This window comes from Equus caballus, chromosome 4 (assembly GCF_041296265.1).
Source record: "Equus caballus isolate H_3958 breed thoroughbred chromosome 4, TB-T2T, whole genome shotgun sequence".
In the NCBI taxonomy this organism is placed as follows: Eukaryota; Metazoa; Chordata; class Mammalia; order Perissodactyla; family Equidae; genus Equus; species Equus caballus.
In genome coordinates, this window is record NC_091687.1 from 48793362 (window position 1) to 48819967 (window position 26606).

Consider the following 26606-nt stretch of genomic DNA (forward strand, 5'->3'; position numbering starts at 1 on the left):
AGCATTATGACAAACTATAAGAGGTCTTTCACATAAAACGCAAAGTCTAAAACATATGGATATATTTCCCCACTTTCTAAATTTAATGTGTGACAGGGGAAGAAGAGAGAGCATCAACATCACTGATTAAAAGCAAATTTCACTGCAATAAAATTCTCAAGATTATTCCTAGATCAAATTTTGTTTTATAGCCAAATAGACTTTGGTTTAGTTTAGAAAAGAACAAAAGAGTCTGTCTGGACCTCCCTTCCTTTTTGCTGTGGTTGGAGTTCTATTTCTAAATGATCTGACTACACCACTTCCCTAGCAGAACACTTTTAATTCCAATCGAATGGAGCAGAGTCTTTAACTTGGCTTCCTTTATGATCTGGCACCATCCACAAAGCCTCATCTCCTCCAACTTTCTGAACACGAATTCTGCAGTGACATGCCCAAATATTTACAGCTCCCCAAACATCTCAAGTTCTTTCACACCTCTGTGATTCTGCAGAGCTGTGCTTTTAGCCTAAAATATACTGACCTTCTTAAGAATTTTTATTTATCCTTTGAGTTAACACATGAGTCATCTCCTTGCCAAAGTTTTCTGTGACCCTTTAAGGTAGAGAGTAAATTACCCACTCTGCCCCTTAGCACCCTGAACATACATTTAGTTTAGAAATTATTGCACTATGTTAAAATGATTTGATTACATATTTTCTAATCTCCAACCAGATGGTGGGTGCTTGCTGGACAGAAGCTGTCATTCTTCTTCTTCTTATTTTTTTTTTTTTGAGGAAGATTAACCCTGAGCTAACTACTGCCAATCCTCCTCTTTTGCCTGAGGAAGGCTGGCCCTGAGCTAACATCCATGCCGGTCTTCCTCTACTTTGTATGTGGGACGCCTACCAGAGCATGGTTGCCAAGCGATGCCATGTCCGCACCCAGGATCCCAAACCAGTGAACCCCGGGCTGCCGAGACGCAGAACATGGAAACTTAACTGTTGCGCCACTGGGCCAGCCCCCCCAAGCTGTCATTATTAATACAAATATCACCAGCACACACTACAATGCCTGAAACAGAGTAGACACAAGAAACATTTAGAAGGAAGGAATGAATGAGTCTAGGTAGCAGACTCCTGGAAACCTAACCAATATTCAAAATAATTTTAAATGCTGTTTATGAGATCAGAACTTCTCTAGAGGGTTCTAGCTCTCTCATGGAATGTGGCCATCTGCTGGGTTGTGTGGCCTAGAACAGCCCAAACCAAATCTTCAGAAGGCTTTCTGCATAAATTTATTATTTAAAAATCTTGATACAGCTCTGAATCAAAGTTGACATTTTGGAATCTTAATAAAAGATATCATGCAGGTATTTTGTGACATCACGTCATTTCTATCATGATCTCAACAATGATTTCCAGCAATGGAATGTTCTAACGTCAAAAGAGTAGAAAAGAATAAGAAGGAAAAAAAGGATCTTGTAACAATAGTAGAAAAAAAAAAGATGCCTTGAGGCACTTCAGACAGTCCAACATTTCTGCTGGCCTACTTCTGCTTTGGTAAGGACAACTGATGTTTTCTTAATCTAACATCTAATGCTCTGCAGAGACAAAAGAAGTCCCTCTTGTTTCAAACAGACTGCAATGCTGCCTTCTTTCTATTGAGAAATCTTCTGTAGAAATTAACTTATTTAGAAAAGCCATATTAGACACTTCTTTAGTATAATCTAGGGGCTTTGCAAATTTTTTTCATAGACATCTTCTAAAGGAAAATAGAAAGTGAATAATTGCTTAGGAATGAACTTTGGATACATCTGGAAATATAAGCCCAGGCAGCCACTCCTGTAAAGCAGGAACTTTCGTTCCAGTCTCTTTCTGTATCAGACCTCTTTGGGGATAAAAATAATGACGAGACTTTACTGGTTTAAATAATGGCTTCAGGTAAGGATTAAATGGCTTCAGGTCAGGATAGATCCAACAGCTCAAACGATACCAACAGATACATCCATCTTTCCTCTCTGCCTTTTATATTACCAACTTTATGGAGTGACTCCAGAAAGCTCCAGTGTCTCTTTTAGTTATATCTGCACAAGTTCTTGGGTGTATTCTTTCTTGCTATCTCAAAATGAGTCATATGCTCATCCTTAAAACAATCGCTATGGCCAGGTAGATGGATACAGCGTTGGCTGGGAGGTGGGGTCAATCCCAGCAAGCCTGGTGAATAGGTTTAGGGGATGGCTGAAGTCCTCAAAGGAAACCAGAGGCACAGGTGATGAGAGAAGACAACGAACGAATGCTGAAGAGGCCGGCAGCATGTGATTAATATATATCTTTTAAATTATATACCAATCTAGCAGTTTCTTTTGATCAAAGCTTTAAGATTTTAAGATATAAGATCAAGTTTAAAAACTTTACCAGTTAATTTACTTAAATTCTCTACCTCCTTTTAGCCTATTGGCAAAACTGAAAGTCAAGAAAATACACTGTTTTAATCTTTTGGCTTTTCACATCTCATTTCCTATTCAACAATAGGTGCCCCTGAAATAAGAAATCTCAGATTGAGGATCACAGCTGAGCAGCATCTCCTCTTTTACTTCCTAATGTGGATTTTTGGTGATTTTTTTTTTGGAAGATGTATTTTCTCCAGCTTCTACTTAATGCAGTGCTAAATATCAGTGGTCTTGAAGTTCAAAGATTGCCACAGGGGCTGGCCCCATGGCCTAAATTTGGCACGCTCCACTTTGGTGGCCCAGGTTCAGTTCCCAGATGTGGACCTATAACACTCATCAGTGGTCATGCTGTGGCAGAGACCCACATACAAAATAGAGGAAGATTGGCACAGATGTTAGCTCAGGGTGAATCTTCCTCGGCAAAAAAAAAAAAAAAAAGATTACTATAGATTTCTTTTTTCATTGTATTAGTCATTCCACAAAAATGTTCCCTAATCTTATATGAGTCAAGTGAAGTCCAATTTCTGGCTATGGTCAGTAATTTGTTATCTTTCTAAGGAAAGAAAGAAAACTACAATTTTCCTTGTGTGACACATTCAGTGCAATTCTTACATCATACAAATAAAAAATGCACACCCATAATCTACTTTAAAATTAACAGCAATATGCTATAAGAATTAATTTTCAAAGTTTGGTCAGACAAATACTCTTAGTTCTCTTCAGAAGACATTACTAGCTCAATACTAATTTGAATCAATAGCATGTGTCAAGTGGAATACAGAAATGTCAATTCAGGGATCTATGCCCTTGTGAAAGGATTTTCTATTACAGAATTTTACTATTATATACTTATTATTTTCTGGTATCCATTTGTTTAAGGCCATATATAGATACATATACTCTCTAAATACATACACTTATTTCATGAGGGTGTGACGAAAATAAATGAGATAGAATGTAAATCATTTGATCAATATGGGTCAGCAATAAAATTCTTATCCTTAACCAAACAAACAAAAGAGAATGGTCTTCCTGCTTAAATTTTTCACTATTGAACTCATCTCAGATGAATGACAGTAACAACAAATACTTAAACAGTATTTACTATGTGTTAGCCACAATTCTTAGCACTCAAGATATATTAACTCATTTCTACACCATAGAAATTTTATGAGCAGGTAATTGAACTACCCTTATTTCACAGATGAGGAAACTTAGTCACAGAGAATTTACGTAACTTGACAAAAAAAGTGCAAAGTTAGCATTTGAACCTATACTCAGTGCTTCCATGACTGAAGCAGATTCAGAAAATTGAATCTCAACAAAAGGCCATCTAATGATAGAATGCTGTGAGAGGAATCCTTCAGATTATAGGTTTTTATAAACATTCTGTTTATTTTTTTCTCTTTATGCAAATGCAGTAGCTGTTTTGCTCTGGTCTATGGGGACTTGAGAGTAATGGAATTTGAAGGCATATTGAGATGGTAATAGAGTGTGCAATTTGGTGTCAAGCTTTATCTGACATCTGGTAGGTGAAGTTTGAATCTGCAGTGAGCACAATAAAAAAAGTTTACTGAAGGAGAAAGTGAGAGTCATTTCCTGAAAAGACGTGATGTTTAAGGATAAAAGAAAGCAAGAAATTAGTGATGAATCAGAGATTTATTGATAATCTGTTATGTGGGGCAGAGAGCTAGGAAATAGGTATACAAAAATAAATATGACACTTTCCCAATCCCATAGTGACTAACAGTTTAGAGTGGATAGTGGGTAACAGGAAAGTGTAAATAATCAAATTCTGTAAAGGTGATTGGTAAAAGCGAAGGACGATATCAGGGGAGACATTCTCTGATTCCCAAACAGCTTTGAACTTTATGCAGAAGGCAGTGGGTAGCCAGCAAGAGATTTTAAGCAGCTAAATGACACAATCAAGAGAGGATTTATGGTGGAAGATTTGGAACCCCAGAGTAAGAAAAACCTGATCCCAGGGTACCAATATCTCTACTAACTGCCCTAGTGATCCCCAGACAATTAGTTTAATTCTTCTAAACTAGCACCCCCTCCCCTTTCTATTGTTGCAACCCTTCTCTAAGCCTCACTACCATCTCTCACCTGAGTTACAGCAGAAGCTTCTTCACTGCTGCTTCTCCACTCATTTAAAGTTCGGTCTCAACAAAGCAACATGAGCGATTCTTTAAAAATATGTCAGTTCTGGTCACTTGTCTGCTCAAAGCCCCAACAGATTCCCATCTTAGAGTAAAAGCCAAAGTCCCTGGAGGGTCTCAGTCCTTCATAAGCTCTCTCACCTCATCCCTGATTATTGTCCCCCTAAATCACTTGACTCCAACCACACTGGCCACCTTGTTGTTCCTCAGATTCAAAGCAGTTCCGACCCCAGGGTCTTGCATTTGGTGTTCCTTCTGCCTAGAATAGTATCTTCCAAGGTTCTCATGGCCTTACTTTCCCTCCTCCTTTATGCGTCTTCAAAGATGTCACTCTATCAACAGAACTGAGCAACCTGTGGTGCTGTGAACTAGGTTAGAAAAACCAGAGGAGAAATCAATTTGGGAGGAAAGATGATGAGTTTGACTTTGGTACATACTGATTTTGAAATGCCAGTAGGGTTCATTTGGGGCTTCCAGGTGGAGCTATGTAGCAGAAGGTTGAAAGGGAATATTAACATTTAATGAAGGAGCCGAGAAAGAATGTATAGGAAACAGAGGAAGTAGCCTGTGGTAGGTTAAATACATCTACCAATTCTGATGAGTACCTCCCATCAAAAGGTATAATCGATTATACCATCCCTTGAATCTGGCTGGCCTTGAGACTTGTTTTGACCCAAAAAGTGTGGTAGAAGTGACCTTATGAGCATCCCCAAACCCAGACATTAAGAGGTCTTTCATCTGTTTTGCCCTTTTGGAACACTGCCCTGAGATCACCTTGAAAAGAAGCCAGCATAGTCTACAGGACTATGAAAGAACACGGAGGAAAAATGAGGTACCTTCACTGACATCAGTGAAGCCACCTTGGACATCCTAGCCATGCCTGCCCTCCAGCTAAACGCAGTTGCATCAGGGATCCCAGGAAGAACCAGAAGAGGACCCACCCAGCCAACCCATACATTTGAAAGAAGTTTTAAAAAACGCAATGTTTAGAGGAGTTTGTTACGCAGCATACATATCTGGTACAGACCTTAGTACCTAGAAATGGGGTGCTGCTTTAGCAAAAACCTAAAACATGTAGCACTGGCTTTGATATTTAAGGTGGATAAAGGCTGAAAAGCAGGCGAGAAGATTATTAGTGGAGAACAGAGTTACACAGTCTCAAGTTACCTAGTGATGGAAAAATTGGAAAACCTGTTGCTTGCAGAAACTTGTAAGATAGAAAATATATCTAATGAACCTGTGAATCAACATAAGGATATTTCCAAGAAAAATGTTTAAAGTGCTGATTTATTTGTTTTTTCCTGAGGGTGGTATGCTACAGGAAGAGAAATAAACTAAAGAAGAAATAATTCAGTGTGCAATTGGAATTTAGATGATGCTACGATGTCCTGAGATGGAAAATAAAATTGTTTCTCACCCTAGTTCTCTGGCAAAAGATTTTCAAAGCAATAAATGGCCAAAGGTAAAAATCAATTCAAGGATGTAGCTAATAATTCTTTAATAACACCTCAGAAAAATTTAAGCGGTTTCTAGAAGGCTCACTCAGTTAGACGTAAAGGCTTCTAAGAATCCAAAGTAAAGAGAGGTTTGTTTCAGAAACAAATTATGGATACGGCTTTTGGGGCATGGAATGACTTCCAATGAGATTAATAAGAAACCCAAAACATTTTAAGAATAATGTATTGATAAAAAACACTGCCAGCTCGGTCTTAGAGAAATTGAGATGGTTCAAAATGAAAAAAAAGTTCTCAGGGGTCTTTGATTTCTATGGACAGGAGGCAGACTGAGAAAGCTCCTCAGCTACAAATATGAGCCATTTCTTACAGAAAATGAAAGACATCTGATGGGAAAATCGAACAGCCTAGAGCGAAGAGCAGAGAGTCAAGTAGAATAATGGACCAGGAAACTACTTCCAGAGAACAAAACTAGGCCCAGATCAAGGAATTGTCCCTGTCCCTGGTATAATGGGGAACCAGGCTGGGTTTCAGAATTGATATAAACCAGAGACTGCTGAATGCTTCCTATTTTTCTCATTTTTGAATGGGAGAATTTGTCCAATTTTCTAGCCCCTATCATACCATTGCATGTTGTATGTGTGTAGAGAATTACTGGAAGGTGTCTTGTTTTTCTAGTTCACAGGCCTCTGATTCAAGACTAACCACAGCCCAAGTGCTGCACCTGACAAGCCTCATCTATATTTGAACCAGAGGTGGATCATGAGATAACGAAATTTTAAGCCTGATGATAAAATTGGATAATTGGGGTGGTCTTGGGTGAGGAGGGGGAGTATTTTGCATGTGGGAGGAATGAAAACAATTGTGATCAGAGGGGGGACTGTGGTAAATTAAATTATTGGCCATAATTCACTATAATGTCTCTCATCAAGAAGTAGAGTCTATTTCTCTACTCATTAAATCTGAGTTGTCATTACGACTTGCTGAGTGACAGAATGTGTCAGAAGTGACAGTGTGTGAGTACAAGAGGCCAGTCAGCTTCTGTTTTTGTCCTCTTAAAGCAGTGCCCTAAAACCACCAGCTAAAGAAGCTGGTCTAACTTATTGGAGGAGGAGAGCCCATGTGGAGAAGTACCAATGTACCTCAGCAGATAGCACCAACTGCAAGAAATGTGAGGGAGGCCATCTTGGACTTTCCAGTCAGAGCCAAACCTCCACAACTGAGCTTATGTGAAACCTGAACAGGAACTCCCCAGAATCATGAGAAATCTTAATTGGTTTTATTTTCAGCCAGTGAGTTTTGAGGTAGTTTGCTACCTAGTAACAGTTAAATGATACATGGCCTGAGAGGTAGGGAAGAGACTCAGAAGAATGTAGAATCAATGAAGTCATGACAAGGCAAAGGCTGACAGAGGAGATAAGAGACAAGCAGAATCAAAGAAACAAACAAGGGGCCAGACAAACTAAGGAATGAGATGTATCTATTACGTTTAATAATTAAACTCCTGTCTAATCTGACTAGAAGATGTGCTTTCAATCCATACTGGCTTTTACTGACCCAGCTATGAGAAAAATGGCTGCCCTGGGTTGTGTCTAGTCACTTGACCATCTATAATAAAGTGAAAGGCTATTTTCTCCTATATTTGCCATTTGAAGTGGTAGCTAACATCTAGTGGGAAATTTATATTATATCATTAATTGGTAAGTAAACTATTGTTTACTTAATTTTCACCTGAGGTTTCCACTAAATCTATCCTACTTTTAAAAGAAAATTCTTTATAAAACCCTACACTTTGATAAGACATTGATATTCAAAAGAACATTGGCTCAATCCTGATGGTTTCCTTAAAAACAACAAAACAATAACTTTTATTAACAATACATCAAAATATATTGTAATACACACACACACATGCAACAACCAGATAGATCTGGGTACCTAATGCCAGATTTTTTTAAGGCCAAAATAAAATTGTGATTACTATAAACCAATACTGAAGAATACCTATTGCCTTAAATTTTCTAAAAGGGTATAATGACTTTCATCTTTACAACAAATAGAATAGAAAATCTCAACCCAATTATAGGAAACAAACTCCTACCAACAGTGTTAGATGATCCTAATTGTAAAGTAAGAGACCTTAGATTTAAGCATAATATCCAACCTAATTACATTCCAAACACATTAAGTGGTGTAGCATTCCACAGGAAGGAAACTTCTTAGTTGATTTATGGCTTAAATTATGGAAAAATAATTCAGTTATAGGACGTATTCTTGCATTTAAAGATCAGCTTTTCCATGTAATGGCTGTGTAATTTGTGTTAAGAAATAGATTCCAGTTCCAGAGAGTGATCATACTTTTGAAATCGTGTTCTGATCTGGCTCTACAGACATCTGAATTGGTCTGAACTCAGGGTTTTCACCAAACTTTCAAAAGCAAATCTCATTTAGGTTAGTTTCCCTTCTAAACTTACAGAAATTTTAACTTAACCTTTCATCTCTCTCTCTGTATATTATGATGTTCTTGTCCATCAATGCTAAATAATTATGACAATAAATATAGTACAAAAGGCATTCCCCTGACAGAAGGGAGCAAAAATATTTATGAATGTGTTCATCAATTTTAAGTTCTTGAAAAGATATTCTAACATTTTCAAATATTAAACAATCTCAATGTCTGCTGCTTGGGTGTCTTCAGGTTTTCCAGCCTTCTGAAGTTGCATTTTCAGTTAAAATTAAAATGGAATTACTTAAATTCTACTGGGGAATTCAGGAACTTCTTCATTTTCTACCAAGATTTTCATGGAACTAATATTTCTCCTAACACTTTTGGTTCCAATTTTTTGCCTCCTCTGTGCCCATATTTATCAGACATCCCAAGGGTGATAATATCACTCACTGTTCAAACCAGGACACTTTTGGGGACAAAGGAAGATGCTATTAATAATAACTTCAAGAAAATGATACTATTCTGAGCAAACCTGTAAGACCGAGTTGCCTATTTCATACCGAAGTGCATTTGTTGTTAGCTGTGGCCCTCTCCAAACATATTCTCTGTTTTCCTTAAGATCCTTACTCTCACTTCTCCTCCCAGATCCTTCTCAAATCTTCTTTTACCATTTCTAAATCCGTTACATCTCTCCCCCTACTGACAGAGATAACTTAAAAATTCTCCTATTTTTTATTTTACAGAACTCAACTCTTACCTCGTTTTATCCGTGCTACACATTTGTCAACGAAATGTCCAATCAAAGCATTTTCCTAAACTGGAAACTGTATATCCTCATGGACATTCCTCTGTAGTGTAGAAGACTCTATTAATAGGTTTTAGGTTCATTTTAGTAAATACAACCTTTATACTCCTTCCCACTATAACTGGATCTCTTCCTGTACAGTGTTGTTGCTCAGCTTGGATCCCCCGAGATCCCTTCTACTGGATCTGTGCACCCATCTCTCAGATTCTGCTGCCAATGTCTCATTCCTGCCCTTCAGCTGAATGCCCTTAGATACTAGGGTTCTCTGGCAAATAGAGAGAGTTGGAAGTTTCTGGGACCCACCTTCCTCCTTCTAGCCAGTAGCTGTGGGCCAATGGTTGACTGGTGTGAGAGTATAAAGGCCCAGCTCCTTTATTTCTAAAATCACAACCTACAGTGTTTAATTTTTACTCGAGTCTCACCTCATTAGACTGAGTCCTCAACTTTAGTATTTCCCTGTGCAGAAGAGTTAATATAGCAGGCCTGAGACTGTTATCCTTAGACAGTCTGGCTCACAAGCTTGGCCCTTGGCTTGCATTTGGGAACCTGCACTTCTGGAGGGCTCCACCATTCTCTAAATGATAGTGTTGCTCACTGTGCTTAAAGTGTTTGTATAAAAAATGTGGTTTAGGTTAGGTTGAACATTTGCTTTCCTTCTGGGAGTTTGGAATTTTGGTCTGTGCTAGGCAGAGGGTGATTACATGGCCGACCCCCAATATAAACCCTGGACTCCAAGGCTTAGATGAGTTTCCCTGGTAGACAAGACTCCATACACATTGTCACAATTCATTGGTGGGTAAATTAAGCATGTCCTGTGTGACTCCACTGGAGGACTCTTGGGAGCTCGTGCCTGGTTTCCTTTGGCCTCTGCCCCATGCACCTTTTCCTTTTGCTGATTTTGCTTTGTATCCTTTTGATGTAACAAAATGTAGCTGTGGGTATGGCTATCTGCTGAGTCCTGTGAGTTCACCTAGTGAATTACAGAGCCTGGAGGTGCACTTGGGAACCCCAGACACACCCCCCTTCTCTATTTTGCTTCTTTATTCCCTTTTCTCTTACTGGTTTTTGCTGGGAGTACATCCTTAATAAACTGTTTGCATCCTGATCCTTGAACTAGCCTATGCTTCTCAGAGAACTTATGAATATTCTGAACCAGTCAAAATATTAGTCTGAACTATAAGCTTTGCAATTTCTCTTTTTCTATTCCTGGAATGCTTTGCTCCCTATACTCTACTCCACTCCTTGTCCCACATACCTCTGTCCCCCTTCAAACTGTTAATAAATATATATTTTGACAAATTAATTCAGCATTCATACAATTTATAAATCACATACAAATTGTACTACAAGGCTAAAAATAAAGCAGTACTTTAACCCAGCTCTCCCCACACTGAGTCCTGTTTCCAGAGGAAAAATTTTCAATATTTTTTAGGTGTTTATTCCTGCATTTACCTCAAGATATTGAAATGACATGCCCTTATATTCCTCTTAATACTGAATACATGGCAAAAGAGAAGTATGACATGAACTACTTGGGAAAGAAATAGTATTCAAGTCTTCCCTTTCTTCCACTCACATGCGGATACATATCTCATTCCAGAATAAAGAAACTAGTGGTAAAAATTTCAGAAAGATTAAGCAGGCACATGACAAGCCAGTGCTCTGGATGTAAAATCATCTTCCCCAATGTTCCCCAGTTCTTTTGGTACTTCAGAGGATATGCAAAAACAGTTCCAAAAACAGGCAGAAAAATTTACTTTAAAGGCTTGCCTCAGTACTAGTCTCAACACTTTCTTAATCATAGGTCCTCTTCAGTCTTACCCCAATCTAACCAGTTTGCTACACTGCTGGGAGTCTTCAGGTAACAGATTTGGGACTTAGGTTCAACCAAAACAATCCTTTTCTCATGTTAATACAATGGTTCACAAACTTCACTGAACATCAGAACTATCCAGGAGGCTTCATAAAAACGAAGCTTTCTGGGACTTGCCTCCATAGACTGTAATTCATTGGGTCTGTAGGTAAGACTTAGGAATCATATCATAGCACACACTTAAGGAGAGATACTGGGGGATCTAGGACACCCTTTGCAAAAACAGATCCAGCACCTCACAGTGTAAATTGAAAAAATATTTGCGTATAATGAATACACACACATGCCCATATAACTTACATCCATTTATCTTTACATATGACTAATAAACATCTAATATTATTGATGCAGTCCTTATATTTGAAGCATAAGGAACTTATGGACAGAAGTTCTTAATAATCCAATAGCTTTTAACCACAGTGACATGACACAATGGTGTGTTACAACCAGTTTTTAGGTTGTGCATAAAACATTTGTTGGTACTGACATTTAAAGTAAGTCAGTTCCTTTTAACAAATAAATTAGAGTGAGTCAAGGTTACCCTTGAATTTTGACACACTTTGCCCAATAGATGAGGAAGGATTTGAGCCGGAACCATAGGGCTTCCACAACGGCAGAGCAAACTCTGAGGGCCCCGCCTGGTCACTACCCTTACTACTATACCATTAATAGCTGTGTCCTGATGAATCGTTGTGTCAATTTACGTCCATGGAAATATTATTACTATTTATATATTTTTTTTGTCTCATAAAAATTTGGGTCAAGCATGAACATGAGTTGTGCACGTCAATGTCATTGGTTATATTGTTAACTTTTACTAGTGTGGAGAAAAATAAGAAAGGTAGTATAGAAGTGGCAGGCATTTTGAAACAGCTGAGGTTCACCACTTTACTAAGTAATGCCAAAAACAAATTTACAAAACTGTAGTCTTTAAAGTCACACAGAAATGTGTCAATACTCTGATATCTGATATAGAGCACACGGTAATGAAATATGGATGGCATTATTTATTTTTTCAACAGAGAGGAGGGAAATATGGAAACAATGTTTGGTTTACTGTCTCCTTAAGTAATCAACGAGACAATAGATTTTCCCCCCACTTTTAACCTGATAGCCCTGCTTTGTTCTGTCTCTAACCAACCAATTTCGGAAAGAAAATACTCTTGCTTACCAAATTTACATCTTTAAATAAAACATACACAGATGTCACAAAAACTGAAATAGGGCAGATTTGGGTTTCCTCATAGGTCCAACATCCTCTAGGGTTCTCCCCCCACACCACCACTACAGGACCTTTGGAGTCATTCCTGGGTTTGTGCTCAGAGGTCTGGAATTGCTTCTCTGACTATCTTTAAATTATAAGTAATATTTTTTCTATTACACGTAAAATGTTTCTCTCTTTCTGGAGAGTCTAATTATCTCCTGAGTTCTCCTTCATCTAGGATTTCTGTTACACTCCTCTGTGTGTCAGGGAATCTACATAAAACTCCTGCTGGGCGCCCTCACAACCCTTCCCCAGTCCTGCGCCTCGGAAGGCAGAAAAGATGAATACTACCAGCAGCAGTAAATCCTAACGACCTCTGGAAGCCTAGACAAAGAACATATCGGGGGAAAAAAACAGAGATTTAAATGCTTTGAGGTCATCAACAAAGTTGCGAAATTTGTGAGGATTATGGGAGGGAAAAAAGTCTTTTTATTATTTGCTACATTCACGGGCTCTAATTCTTCATTTCCCTAGTCGAGCTTTAACTTAATTATAAAACAAAATCTACAGCCGCAGCCAGGCCTAGAGGTAGAGTGTGTACCACTAATCAACTTTAATTCCCTGGGCTCGATTTAATTACAAAACAACATTTGGTGCAGCTGCTAAACACTTACCAGGTGACCACATGATAATACTGGCGGAGTATTTACTGGTCTCCAGCTTTGGCTCAGATTCTATCAGCACAATTACGTGTCAGTAATTGGGATTTATAATAATAAAGGACTATTTACATTTATATTTATTACTTATATTTATAATAATAAAGAATTTTCCTGATTTTATGCACTCCTGTAGTTTGAGCCAGTTAAAATATTGAGTTGCACTACAACTAATTAATGTTAGGAAGTAAAATTTAATGATGGAAGAAATGTCCTGATAAAGGACAATAATAACAAATTGAATATCAATAGCACACTTCTCACCTTTTTTAATTCATTCTGTCTGTGAGGTAGACAAAGTAAAACCAGCTTATGTACACTGTGAGTTATCAATTTGCCTTTTAGGTTATAACATACATTACTCTTCATTATATCTAGACATATCTAACTCATTCTGATTGTTCTTTGGTGTTCCACAAGACAATTTAGGAGGTGATTATTTGTTTTACAAAATATTTTTACCAGACACAATTAAAATTAACCACTGATATTTTTTAAGTAGCCAGTTCCTCTAATATATTTAAAATATACTCAATTTGCACAAACATCCAGGAAGATCACTGCAATAAGTGAGGTACGAGTTTTCATTTGATAATATTTAGGTGGAAGTTCCATGCACAATTAACCTTTCATCTTGGTGTTTTTTTCATCTTAGCTCACACAAATACACCTTTTACAATATGTGGGATCCCAGTTCCTCCCTACGTCTACAGGAGAATAAGAAAATTACTTGAATTGAGGAAAAAAAAATCAAGAAGCAGTATCAGAAGGGAGTTACCAATGACGCTAAAATAAATTTGACCCTTACGGTTTTTACAGCAGCTCAGAGCTAATATAGAGTGCCATCAATACAAATCAGGATTTGAAGTGCGTGTATGAGCACAACAGAATGCGTTTCTTTTGCTTTCTTTTTCCTAGACGTCAAATGCCTTCTTTTCTTTCCCTTCAGAGCAGAAGTGAGTAAAAGCTAAAGAGATGTATCATAGCTAACTATAGCTACAGAGAAAAAAGCAGAAAACATAAAATTCATCCTACAATATCTGGAGCAATAACCCCCTTCTTCACCTTCCAGCCTCAAGTGCGGTTCGGATTTGAAACAACGCTGTCCTGTATGACTTCCTTGGACCCTGGACAAAGATGACAGGGTCTTGTATGTTTGAAAGTGGAAAGGCTGCTTCCTCAGTACTAGCAGCTTCTGTCAGTCTCTCACTGCAAAGAGTATCTTTCTCTAGCGAACACTGACCGAGTCCTAGGAAGAAACAGTTCTGCTTGCTGGAAGAAAATAGGATGGAAGGAATGATGACGGTTACCACATGTTTCAGGGCCCCTGAGGGGGCGCCAGACTGTTTCTGCATACACTGTAAACAGCAGAAACTGTCAAACCATGGGACCCTGGGGCTTGGTGTTCATGCTGCTCTGATGTGCAGAGTCATAGGATTCGAGAGTTGGAAGGAACCTTAGAGATGATCTTAGCCAGAGGTTTTAAACTACGTCTGGGGGAATTCTATGTTTCCTAAGCGTGACTCAGGGATTGCTGAGGAGTAAAGAGAGCTCCCCAAAATAGTAGCAGCACTCGTGGAAAGAATATAGAAATCTTACGTCAGGGTTAACAACAAGACACGATATTTTCTCGAACAAAAATCAGTAGTAAAAGTCCAAGGTAATCCTGTGGTAATCCAAGGTTCAGGAAAAGAACCTTGTCGAAAATCACCATCCTAATGGCTCTATGACATTCCTAGAGGGGAGACCCCCAAAGCTCAAAAGGTTGATTAGGGAACTCTAGGCTGTGAGATGCCTAACGGCTTGTGTCTCTGTAAGTTAAATTACATCACTAAGACACAATATCAGGGTGGGAAACAAAGGCTTCTGGAGTCAAGTCAACCAATCCTTACAACCTGTGTTTATTTACATATCTTCTTCTATGGCAAATAAAAAATACCACTTAGAAAAATGTTACTTTTCCTTATTTTTACATTCTTCAATCTGATACATCATTGCCTTGATGATTTACTTCTTATTCTATGTTACCCATTTTCAAATTTAAAAATACCCTGTGATTGTTCAAAGAACCTCTCCTTCGCCACCATTAGAAAAAAAGAGAGAGAGAGAGAGGAAGGAAGGAAGCAAGCAAGGAAGGAAGGAAGGAAGGGAGGAAGAAGAAAGAAAGAGAAAGAAAGGGAGGAGAGGGAAGGAAAAAGAAAGAAAGGAGGGAGGGAGGCGAGCAGGAAGGGAAGGAAAGAAGCAGCAGCTATTTCTGTGTTTGTAAATGGAACCACTTATGATGAGAGAAGACATGAGATTTTGGCATAAGGCAAAACATATCTCCAGGGTTAAACAGACATTCATAAAAGCAAGATAGATCTATCTGTCTCACCGTCACTGTTGATGCACACAACCTCTTGAACCTGAGTGCCTGGACCACACTCTTTTCCATTATCTGGTTCACAGTCTCCAAGCCTCACTGCTTTCCAGTCATAGCAGGATGGCTCTTCACAGGGAATGGCTTCCAGTAAGTGAGGGCAGTTCCCAGTGCCCCCAGAGCCTCCAGTGGGCTCACTGGTAATGCGGCGCTTCCTCAGTTTGAAACCTGGATTATTGGGGAAGGAAAATATTTATTGTTACTATCATAGATTGAATATTTCAGAAGGCTGAATGAAACCTCGAGTCAAAGCTGGATGAGGGTAGAGGGTAGAAGGCATATCTGCTTTAATCACTGATGCATCCCCAAACTCTAGCGTAATGTGAGCTCACTAATAATTCATTAAACAAATAAATGAATGAACAGAATGATCAAAGAGGGACTTTTGGTGTACATTTACCATAATAAAAATAAGGCAAGAAATACCATATATCTCTCATTTCCTCATAGGGCTGGAGAGAGAGAGAGAGAGAGAGAGACTGATTTTGCCTGATTTGGAAAGTCTGTAGTTATAAAATACTCAAAGAAACAATGAAATCTTAAGCTATTCAAAAATATTCATGACCAGACACAAATGGTATTACTTTGAATTCTTCAACACTATCACATGGTTAAATTTGAAAAGAAACCTCTGAGAAGTTGGATGCTACCAGAGAAACCGACTCTTGAGCCTTGGTTGATTTCAAACTCCCTGGAAATTTGAATTAGGGGTATAAACCATCTGGGCTCTAAAGAGGAATGTTCAAAGTCCTGCTCTGTGCTTTAATAGCACCTAAATGTTGCCCTTCTGATGATGTATAACAAAATTAATGTCTGTTTATTACTATGTGAACATATTAAAATCACCAATGACCGTCCTCTGAAACAAAATAGGAAAGTGTTTTCAACTACTAGATCACGTGAAAATTACACGACCATGCCCACCATGAGGTAAACCATTGCATTTATTCTATTCCTCTTAGATATATTATTTGCATCAAAAAAGCAATAGAGTTTTTCATTTTGTTCTTGTTTCTTTTACCTTCAAAGTAACAAGGAGTTTTGTTTATTGGGCACTAGCTACGGGTCAGGCACGGAATTAAGTGCTATATCTTTATTATCTCATTGAATCTTTAGAGAAAACTTGGGTGGCAGATATTATTAAATCTCTTTACAGATAAGAGGACAAAGATGTAGATAAGTGAATTAATTTATCTAAACAGTGAGGGACATGACAGGTCATCCAATTCAGGTCAGTCTGACACCACAGCTCATATTAACCACAGCACTGAACTGCCTCAGAAGTTCTCCCTTGGCTGTCTCAATTAGCAAGCATCTTGCCTATGTTCTTCAAGTCTCATCTTCTGCTACCATCACCAGAGTAGGTTTAGTCATCTTTTGCAATCAATGCTCTTTAGCCATTCTGGAAAACATTACAAACAAATAATCACAAGGAACACAGAGCATCATTTTTAAATCATTCATGGTTTCACTTAATTGACAGGAGTTTCAAGCATATCATGTTGACATTACATACCTTTTTTGCCTTGCTGGTCATTACAGTTTTCATAAGTACAAGGTCCCCAAGCTGACCAAGGTGAAACCTCACATTCAATAGGACAGGGAATGTGGCACAGCTGTGTAGTATTAGGGACAGGGCCAGTGCACAATTTTGAGTCCACTGGTTTTGAGGCTGTTCAGAGAAAAATACAGAGATCCCTTGAGAATTAAATGAAAAGGAATGGTTATGGTCAACAATATGATTTTTCTGTGTGTCTGAAGAAGGAAAATGCTTAAAGAAGTGCCACCAAGACATTATTCCAATGCTTCTCAGCTACATCCTGAGAATAAAAGGAGGAGTTGGGGGAAAGCAGCAATGTAGTGTCGTCAAGGAAACTGGACAAGACATGCTGCAATGGTTTCATCATCAGCTTCACCACAAATTAGCCATGCAATTAATAATGCAGAGTCTAACTTTCCTAGCCAGTTAAGGTTCATTTTATCTCTAAAATTCTATAGTTAGATTCTAAGAAAGTGACATCTACTTTAGAGGACTGAACACAGTAGGAGAGGGATGACAGCTTTAATAAATAGGGACAAAATCTCCGCTGAGTGGCTTCTGGCAGAGCCAGTCTCCCTTCCCTTTTGGTCCACAGAGAGGGACCTGGTGAATATGATGAAGGAAGTGCTCATCCAACCAAAAGAGGCAGCAATTTCTACCTCCAGCTGTATGACTCACCAGATACTTTCCAGAACTTTTACAGAATATATTATCTGTGTAAGTGATCCAAATCTCAGAATTGCTACAACCAACTTATAATTATCCATGTCTGTTTGTAAGTTGACCAGTGAACCTTGGGATAAATATTACTTGCCCTTGCTTCTCTTATTTTCTACTTTGATGTCTGCCATTTGGCTGTTTTGTCCAGCACATACATTTGACAGTTAATATCAAGGTGTGTCCATGGTGCTGGTTAAAAATGACTAAGTGAGAAAGGTATTTGAAGCTATATACACAGCAGAAAAAAATCAAGTTAATCTGTATATTATATAACATACAGCTATAGTTACTTTTGTTGCAAAAATTTTAAGTAAATGTCTTAGACACATATTTCCTTTAACAGTAGCTAGTTCCTGTTTCCCTCTGATAATTTGAAATGTCCATTCCTGTAATACAAAGGACTGAAATAACAGAGGTCTTAGACAATTCTCATTCTCTTCATGTGAACGGACTATCAAATTCCAATTGCATGGGATTACATCTAGAAGCTCAGACAGAAATTAAAATATTTTAAGCTACATTATCCTAACCTTTAAATAAAAGTACTAAATCTATCTGCTTGTAGTTTAAACACTAAGGCAGTCTGTAGGCACTTGTGCCTCCCTCAAATTTCTGCACATACAAACACACTGAATCATTCATGCTACCTAAAGGCTATATATTCCCTCTTCTTACTGCTAGGTTTTCAGTTCCAAAAAGTATTCTACAGATTATTTTTTCTTTTTCCTCCCAGGATTCTTATAATTATCTCCCTTCCCTCCCACTACCCTCGGCCTCCCCCTCCCACCTCCGCTTCCTCCAACCCCCCCCTCCCCCGCCCAGCCCCGGCAGGGCAACACACACACACATTGCAGTGGAAGTAAATGACTGGGCACCCCTACTTTCCCTAGTATGAAGCATTGTGAGCTTTCTCACTCAAGGTTATCAGGATTGTTACAAACATGCATCATAACATCAGCCAAAGCCAAAAATGATTAATTTTATTGCTTTCCAACAGTGAAAGTACTTGGCACGCTAATGATAGAAAATACAGAAATAAATGCTTCATTTCTCTGAATATAGAAATAAACTGACACCAATGATATATATTTTACATAAAAATAAATTGTTTTTAATACCCTTATAGGCATAAGAGTCTTGTGACAGTTAATTTTATGTGTCAACTTGACTGGGCTAAGGAATGCCAAGACAGCTGATAAAACATTATTTCTGAGTGTGCCTGTGAGGATGTTTCTGGAAGAGATTAGCATTTGACTCAGTAGCCTGAGTAAAGAAGATAGCCCTCACCAATGTGGGTGGGGCGTCCGTCAATCCATTGAGAGTCCAAATAAAACTAAAAAATGGAGGAAAGGCAAATTCTCTCTCACTGTTCTTGACTGGAACATATATCTCCTCCTACCCTTGGACATCGGAGCTCCTGACTCTGGGAAACCAGAAATTACACCAGTGGCCCCAACTCCATAATCATGTGAGCCAATTCCTATAATAAATCTCCTCTGACATATCTACATGTATCATGTTGGTTGCTTCTTTGGAGAACCTTGACGAATTCGAATCTATAGTATGTAGAACAACTCACATTACTGCAGATTAATGTAAGTACAGCCATGTGTTGCTTCATGATGAGGATACGTTCTGAGAAATGCTTCCTTAGGCGATTTTGTCGTGTGAATGTCATAGAGTGAGTGTACTCACAAACCTAGATAGTATAGCCTACTACACACTTAGGCTATATCATATAGCCTATTGCTCCCAGGCTACAAACCCAGACAGCATGTTGCTGTACTGAATACCGTGGTCAACTGTAACACAATGGTAAGTATTTGTGTATCTGAAAATAGAAAAGTTACAGTAAAAATACAGTATAAAAGCTAAAACATGGTACACCTGTATAGGTCACTTCCCATGAATGGAGCTTGCAGGACTGGGAGGTGCTCTGCATTAGTCAGTGAGTGATGAGTGAATGTGGAGGCCTAGGACATCACTATACACTGCTATAGACTCTATAAATACTGTACACATAGGCTACACTAAATTTATAAAAAAATATTTTTCAGGGCCAGCCCTATGGCATAATGTTTAAGTTCAGTGCACTCCACTTTGGTGGCCTGGGTTCGTGGGTTTGGATCCCAGGCACAGACCTACACCACTTGTCAGCCATGCTATGATGGCAGCCCACATATAAAGTGGAGGAAGGTTAGCACAGATGTTAGCTCTGGGCTAATATTCCTCAGGCAAAAAAGGAGAAAGGTTGGCAAGAGATGTTAGTTCAGGCCTAATCTTCCTCAGCAAAAAAAAAAACCAACAACAACAAAAATTGTTAAAAATTTTTTCTTTCTTCAATAACAAATCTACCTCAGTTTACTGTAACTTTTTTACTTTATAAATGCTTAATTTCTTTTTCTTGTTTTGGTAAGAATGATTGGCCTGGAACTAACATCTCTTGCCAACCTTCTTCCACTTTGCATGTGGGACACCACCACAGCATGGCTTGATGAGCAGTGCATAGGTCCACGCCCAGGATCTGAATCTGAAAACCCTGGGCTACCGAAGTGGTGCAGGCAAACTTAACCACTACGCCACTGGGCTGGCCCCCAAACTCTTAAATCTTTTTAACTTTTGACTATTTTGTGATAATACTTTGCTTAAAACACACAGTGTACAATTGTACAAAAATAATTTCTTTCTTTATACCCTTATTCTATAAGCTATTTTCTATCTGTAAAATTTCTCATTTTTTTTGTTTTGCTTTTTAAAATTTTTGTTAAAAATGAAGACACAAACATACACATTTGTCTAGGCCTACACAGGGTCAGCATTATCAATACCACTGTCTTCCACCTCCAGATCTTGTTCTTCTGGAAGGTCTTCAGGGGCACTAACACACACGGAGCTGCCATCTCCTATAATAACAATGTCTTCTTCTGGAATACTTCCTGAAGGACCTGCCTGAAGCTCTTTCTGAGGAGGGGTCACTCTTTTCAGAAGTATGTCCATGGTGGTTTGCTTGGTTTGTTTCTTTTTCTTCATCATAGATTTTCTTTTTTTTTTTTTAAAGATTTTATTTTTCCTTTTTCTCCCCAAAGCCCCCCAGTACATAGTTGTATATTCTTCGTTGTGGGTCCTTCTAGTTGTGGCATGTGGGATGCTGCCTCAGCGTGGTCTGATGAGCAGTGCCATGTCCGCGCCCAGGATTCGAACCAACGAAACACTGGGCCGCCTGCAGTGGAGCGCGCGAACTTAACCACTCGGCCACGGGGCCAGCCCCATAGATTTTCTTGTAAGTAGATAATGCACCATGAACATTCCTCTCTATTAATGAAAACCTTTTGCTTTGGGAGTCTGTTTTCCAACTTAACGAGCTTGTTGAGGTCTGCAAAAGCATCTGCTAAACCCTTCACTGTGAATTTTCTTAGGGGCTCTTCTTTTTCTTCTCCTGGAGTTTCCTTTTCTCTTGCCTTCTCTTCAGCTACGTGTTCCTGTTCCAGTTCCAACAACCCCTTCTTAGTCATTTTCTCAGGAACCACCTCTAGGAGCTCCTCAATGTCACCCTCATCCACACCCAGGTTAAAGTTGTTTGCCATCTCAACCGCAGCCTTGTTGATTTTTGCAACCTTCTTATCCTTGGCAGATCCTTTGCAATCACTGATGAACCTCTTGAGTGTCTTCTTCCAGACACCCCATATGCCATTCATATACTCCTTGGTGACATCACCCCAAGCCCAAATAAGGTTCTTGATGCTGTAATAGATGTTGTAATCCATCGAGACTTGCGTCAGTGTCTTCCTCAGTTGTAGCAACATCCTGGGCAAAGGTTCTCCTCAGGCAGTAGGCCTTAAAAGATGGTATAACTCCATGATCCATTAGTTGGATCAAAGAGGTGGTATTTGAAGGTAGAAACACCATTTTGATATTGGAATGAAGATCACCAATAAAAGGAAGATGTCCAGGAACATTATCAACAATAAGCAAAAACTTGAAAGGTATGTTACTCTCCAAATAATACTTCTCCATTTTGCTGGCATAGCAATTTAGTTGGGCATCTTAAAAGAGGAGCTGAGTCACCAATAACTTCTTATTGCTCCTGTATACACTGGCAGTGTGTGCTTATTGATATGCTTGAAGGCCCTGGGGTTCTCACTGTGCCAGATCACAAAGGGTTGCACTCAGTAACCTGCAACACTTCCCCAAGCAAAACTATTATCCTGTCCTTGAAAGCCTTAAAACCTGGCATTGACTTGGCCTCCTTATGGATGAAAGTCCTTTCAGGCGTCCGTTTCCAGAATAGGGAGGTTTCATTCATATTGAATATTTGCTCTAGCCAGTAATTTTCCTCCACAATCAGCTTATTTAGAGTTTCCAAAATTTCTTCAGCTGCCTTCACATCAGCACTTGCAGACTCACTCATTCATTGCACTTTAACACTATGTGATGAATAACAATTCTTGAGTCGTTTAAACCACCCAGAGCCAGGAGTAAATTCAACATCGTAGTTGGGTCCAGTCTTTTCTTTCAACATTGCAAACAAACTTTTTGTTTTGACTGTGATCATCATGGTCCAGAGAGGGATATGCTCTGTGTCTGGTCTACAATCAGCTCATTAGAAGTTTCTCCATGTCTGATATAGGCCCTTTTTTAATTTTTGTTAGTCTCATTGCCTTCTATGGAGCAGATCCTTTAACAGCTTCCATCACTTTGTCCTTGTTCTTCAAGATCATAGCTATGGTGGAATGGAACATGCCTGTCTGGTGAGCAATAACCATGACTGATTTTCCACCTTTGTAGGCCTTAATCACTTTCAAGTTTATTTCCAGGTCAATCACTCAACATGGCTTCTTACTGGCAACATCAGCAGAAGATTTTACACACTTAGAGGTCATGATGAACAAAACAACATGAGATTAAATCAAGCACAAGAGAAAATGATGCAATCAAGAGATACAGTAAACACGGAATGTAGGAGGATGCTGCCGGCATAACATGGCATGCTGTTTTACAGTAAACATTTTTTTTTATAATTAGAAAGAGCACACTCTAAAATAATGATAAAAAGTATAGTATAGTAAATACATAAACCAGTAACATAGTTGCTTATTCTCATTGTCAAGTATTATGTACATACTGAACATAATTGTATGTGCTGTAATTTTATACAACTGGCAGCGCAGGTTTATTTACACCAGCATCACCACAAACACGTGAGTAATGTGTTGCACTACAACATTATGACGGCTATGACATCACTAGGTGATAGGAATTTTTTAACTCCATTATAATCTTCTGGGGCTATTGTATACGCAGTCTGCTGTTGCCCGAAATGTCATTATGCGGTGCATGACTGTAATTCTTTCACTTGTGGAATCTTTCAGACTATCATTTAAATTAGTGTTTGTGTGTATAATCACCTGAAAAGTCTTCACTTCTTTCTTTCAACTAACTAAAAGTAACTATAAACCTTAGTGTTATCGTATTGGTTTGGAAATCATGGTTGCTATAAAGGGAAGTCTACTGGGCATGCCATTGTGAGGACCGTTAGAGCCTGAAGAAATTTATTTTACACATAAAGTTGAAAACTTCAGGAGGAAAACAAGGTTTTATCAAGGAAACAGGTTAAAACATTGTGTTTCTAATTCCTGGCCATTTTCTTTGTAAGCTTAATTTTAGCTTTTGGTGTATTTTGAACGAATCAAAAAGAATAATCAATCATAAAAATCTTCCTGAGTTATTAAGAGAAATGTGATGCATAAAGGCTCAAGGAAGTATTGCTTCAAGAAAAATACTCTTAAGATCTTCTCAGCTGCTACTAACCAAGTCAACACTGAGATAATATAGTTCTTGAAAAATAACCTCTATTTTATGGATGCATATATAATACATATGTATACATATATATAAAGTTCTGTCATTAATCAGAGAAACACAGGAGGAAAGTATTTATTTGTTTGTGAATGAATGTATTCCTTTGGTGATTTTTGCGATAGGTTTTCTTATAAATAGAGTATATATTGATAAATGTAAATCACAGATACTGGCTGAGGTCCTCAAAAGCTCAAAGCCAATTAAATTTTTGCAAGTGCCCGAGGGTTATCTGGAATAAGTGCGATTCAATGAGTGTAGTGAAGGACAGACCCAGGAGACCTTACTGGGTTCCAATTTAATTTATGGGATATAATTCCTGTAGTTCTCTATTATATAATGTATGTTTACTACTGATCCTGTATTCTCAAATGTTGAGATCTGAATTATCTAGAATGACTCAGTCATTATTCTTGTATAATTTTACAGCTTAAGAAATTATTCATCAGGTACAAATTCCAAAGAAATATACATTAGATTAAAAAGAAAAATCGTATTGTTGAACTCTTGAAAATAAAGGAGACATTTTATTGTTCTCCTATGATTTAAAGGGTACTCGATCATATTTACTTTGTATGCTTTACAAGGTCACAAAAGAATGTCTGAACTCTTCTGGACTTAACAAAACAAACCAAAAACAAATGAGACTGGTGTATTTTCGTAGGTCTGAAATATTTTTATATTTGTATGTTTGGAGCATTACAAACAGAAAGTAATTCACTGTAAGAAGTGAACTTAAGATTATTATTTCCAACAATGTGGTCAATGAGGTAGTCTGCAAATACACCCACTGTATAACCCCTAAGAATAGCTAAGGTATTATTTTTAAAATAAAATGTTTCAGTCTGAGATAATTGTAGATTCACATGAAATTATAACTTCACAGAGATCCTATCTATCTTTTACAGACTCCGTCAATAGTAAGATTTTACAAAACTATAGTAGAATATCACAACCAGAATACTGACATTGATACAGTCAGGGTACATGTACTGGGTTGAATAGTGTCGCCCCCAAATTTATATCTAAAGGAACCTCAGAATATGACCTTTTTTGGAAATAGGGTCATTGCAAATGTAACTCGTTGATGAGGTCCTACTGGTTTAGATTGAGCCCTACATCCAATGACTGGTGTCCTTGTAAGAAGGCCATGTGAAGACATATAGAGAAGGAGGCCCAGCAATGATGGAGAGAAAGACTGGAGTGATGCAGCTACAAGTCAAGGATTGCTTGCAGCCACTTCATCGCTAATCTTAGGGGGAAAGAATTTAGTCTCTCACCATTAAAGAAAATGTTAGCTGTAGGCTTTTGTAAATGCTCTTTATCAAGTTGAGGATGTTTCTCTCTATTCTTACCTTTCTGAGAGTTTTTATTAGGAATAGGTGTTGAATTTTGTCAAATGCTTTTTCTCCATGGATTGATACTATCATGTGATTTTTCTTCTTTAGCCTGTTAGTTTGGTGAATTATATTGATTTTCCAATACTGAACCAGCTTTGCATCACTTAATAAACCACACTTCATCTTAGTCTTCAGTTCTTTTTATGTATTGCTGAATTCTATTTGTTAGTATTTTGTTAAGGATTTTTGTATCTATATTTTTGAAGGATTTTGGTCTGTCATTTTCTTTTTCTTGTACTGCCTGTGTCTTTTTTCTCTCTTCTATTCTCTGGATAGAAATGATCTATTTCACATTGGACAAGTTGTAGTATGTTGTGTGTTTTTTTCTTTTTAAGTCCTTCCATTTAGTCTAAGTTATCAAACTGATATGTGTACAGTTGTTTACGGCTTCCCTTCCCCTGTTTTATTCCCGATGTCGTTGATCTGTCTCTTTTCCCTTTTTTTATCAGTGTTCCTAGAGGTTTCAATTTTAATAGCCTGTTCAAAGAACCAGCTCTTTGTTTCACAGATACTCTCCAAAACTTTTCTGTTTTCAATTTCATTGATATCTGTTCTTATTTTTATTATTTCCTTCCTCCTGCTGGCTTTCAGCTTATTTTGTTATCTTTTTTCTTGGTTCTTGAAGTGGGAGGTGAGATGATTGATTTGTGTCTTATCCTCTTTTCTCATGTAAGCATTTAGTGTTATCAACTTCTATCTCAGCACTGCTTTAACTGTGTCTCACAGATTTCCATATGTTGCATTTTTACTTTCATTCAGTTAAAAGTATTTTGATTTTCCTTGAGAATTCCTCTTTCACACATGGATTATTTAGAGGTAGGAGATTTTACTGTTATCGTGATTCTATTGTGCTCAAAGAACACACTTCGTATGATTTAAATTTTTTTGAATTTGTTGGGGTTTGTTTTATGGATCAGGGTATGGTCCATCTTGGTATACGGATACTTGAGAAGAAGGTGTATTCTGTTGTTGTTGGATGGAGTGTTCTATAAATGTCTTTTGGAGTCTGTTGCTGATGGTGGTGTTGAGTTCTTCTATATCCTTGCTTATCTTCTGCCTAGTTCTTCTAGCCAGTGTTGGGAGTAGGGTGTTGTTGTCTCTGACGTTAATTGTGCATTTGTCTATTTCTCCTTTCAGTTCTACCCGTTTTTGTTCATATATTTTGCAGCATGTTGCTTACTGCTACAGATTCAGGATTTCTTTGTCTTCTTGGTGAACTAACCCTTTTATTATTATATAATGTCCTTCTCTGTTTCTGGCAATTTCCTTTGCTGTGATGTCTAATTTATCTGATATTAATATAGCCACTCATGCTTTCCTTTGAATAATATTTTCATGATATATTGTTCTCTATTCTTTACTTCCAATCTGGGTATATTGTTATATTTGAAGTGGGTTTCTTGTAGAACACGTATAGTTGGATCATATTTTTTAATACACTTACCACTCTGTGTATTTTTTCCTCTTACAAGTTTATTTTTTTCTAAATACAGAATAGATTTTAATTTTTATATTGCATTAGAGGCAAATTATAACATCGCCCGACAGGCATTTGTTAGGGTTTTTGTTTTATCTGC

The 26606-nt window shown here is 38.0% G+C and overlaps 1 protein-coding gene across 5 annotated transcripts in view; it reads right to left on the reverse strand.

The window, feature by feature from the left end:
- The window catches only part of THSD7A (thrombospondin type 1 domain containing 7A), a 671418-nt gene that overhangs the window by 132275 nt on the left and 512537 nt on the right, over positions 1-26606 (reverse strand). For all 5 annotated transcript variants that reach the window (XM_070264554.1, XM_023639297.2, XM_070264555.1 and 2 more), the window contains 2 exons: positions 17030-17185; positions 15469-15681 (listed from right to left, as the gene is read on the reverse strand). In XM_070264554.1, the coding sequence (XP_070120655.1) occupies positions 15469-15681; positions 17030-17185 (369 nt within the window). The remainder of the gene's footprint in view (positions 1-15468; positions 15682-17029; positions 17186-26606) is intronic.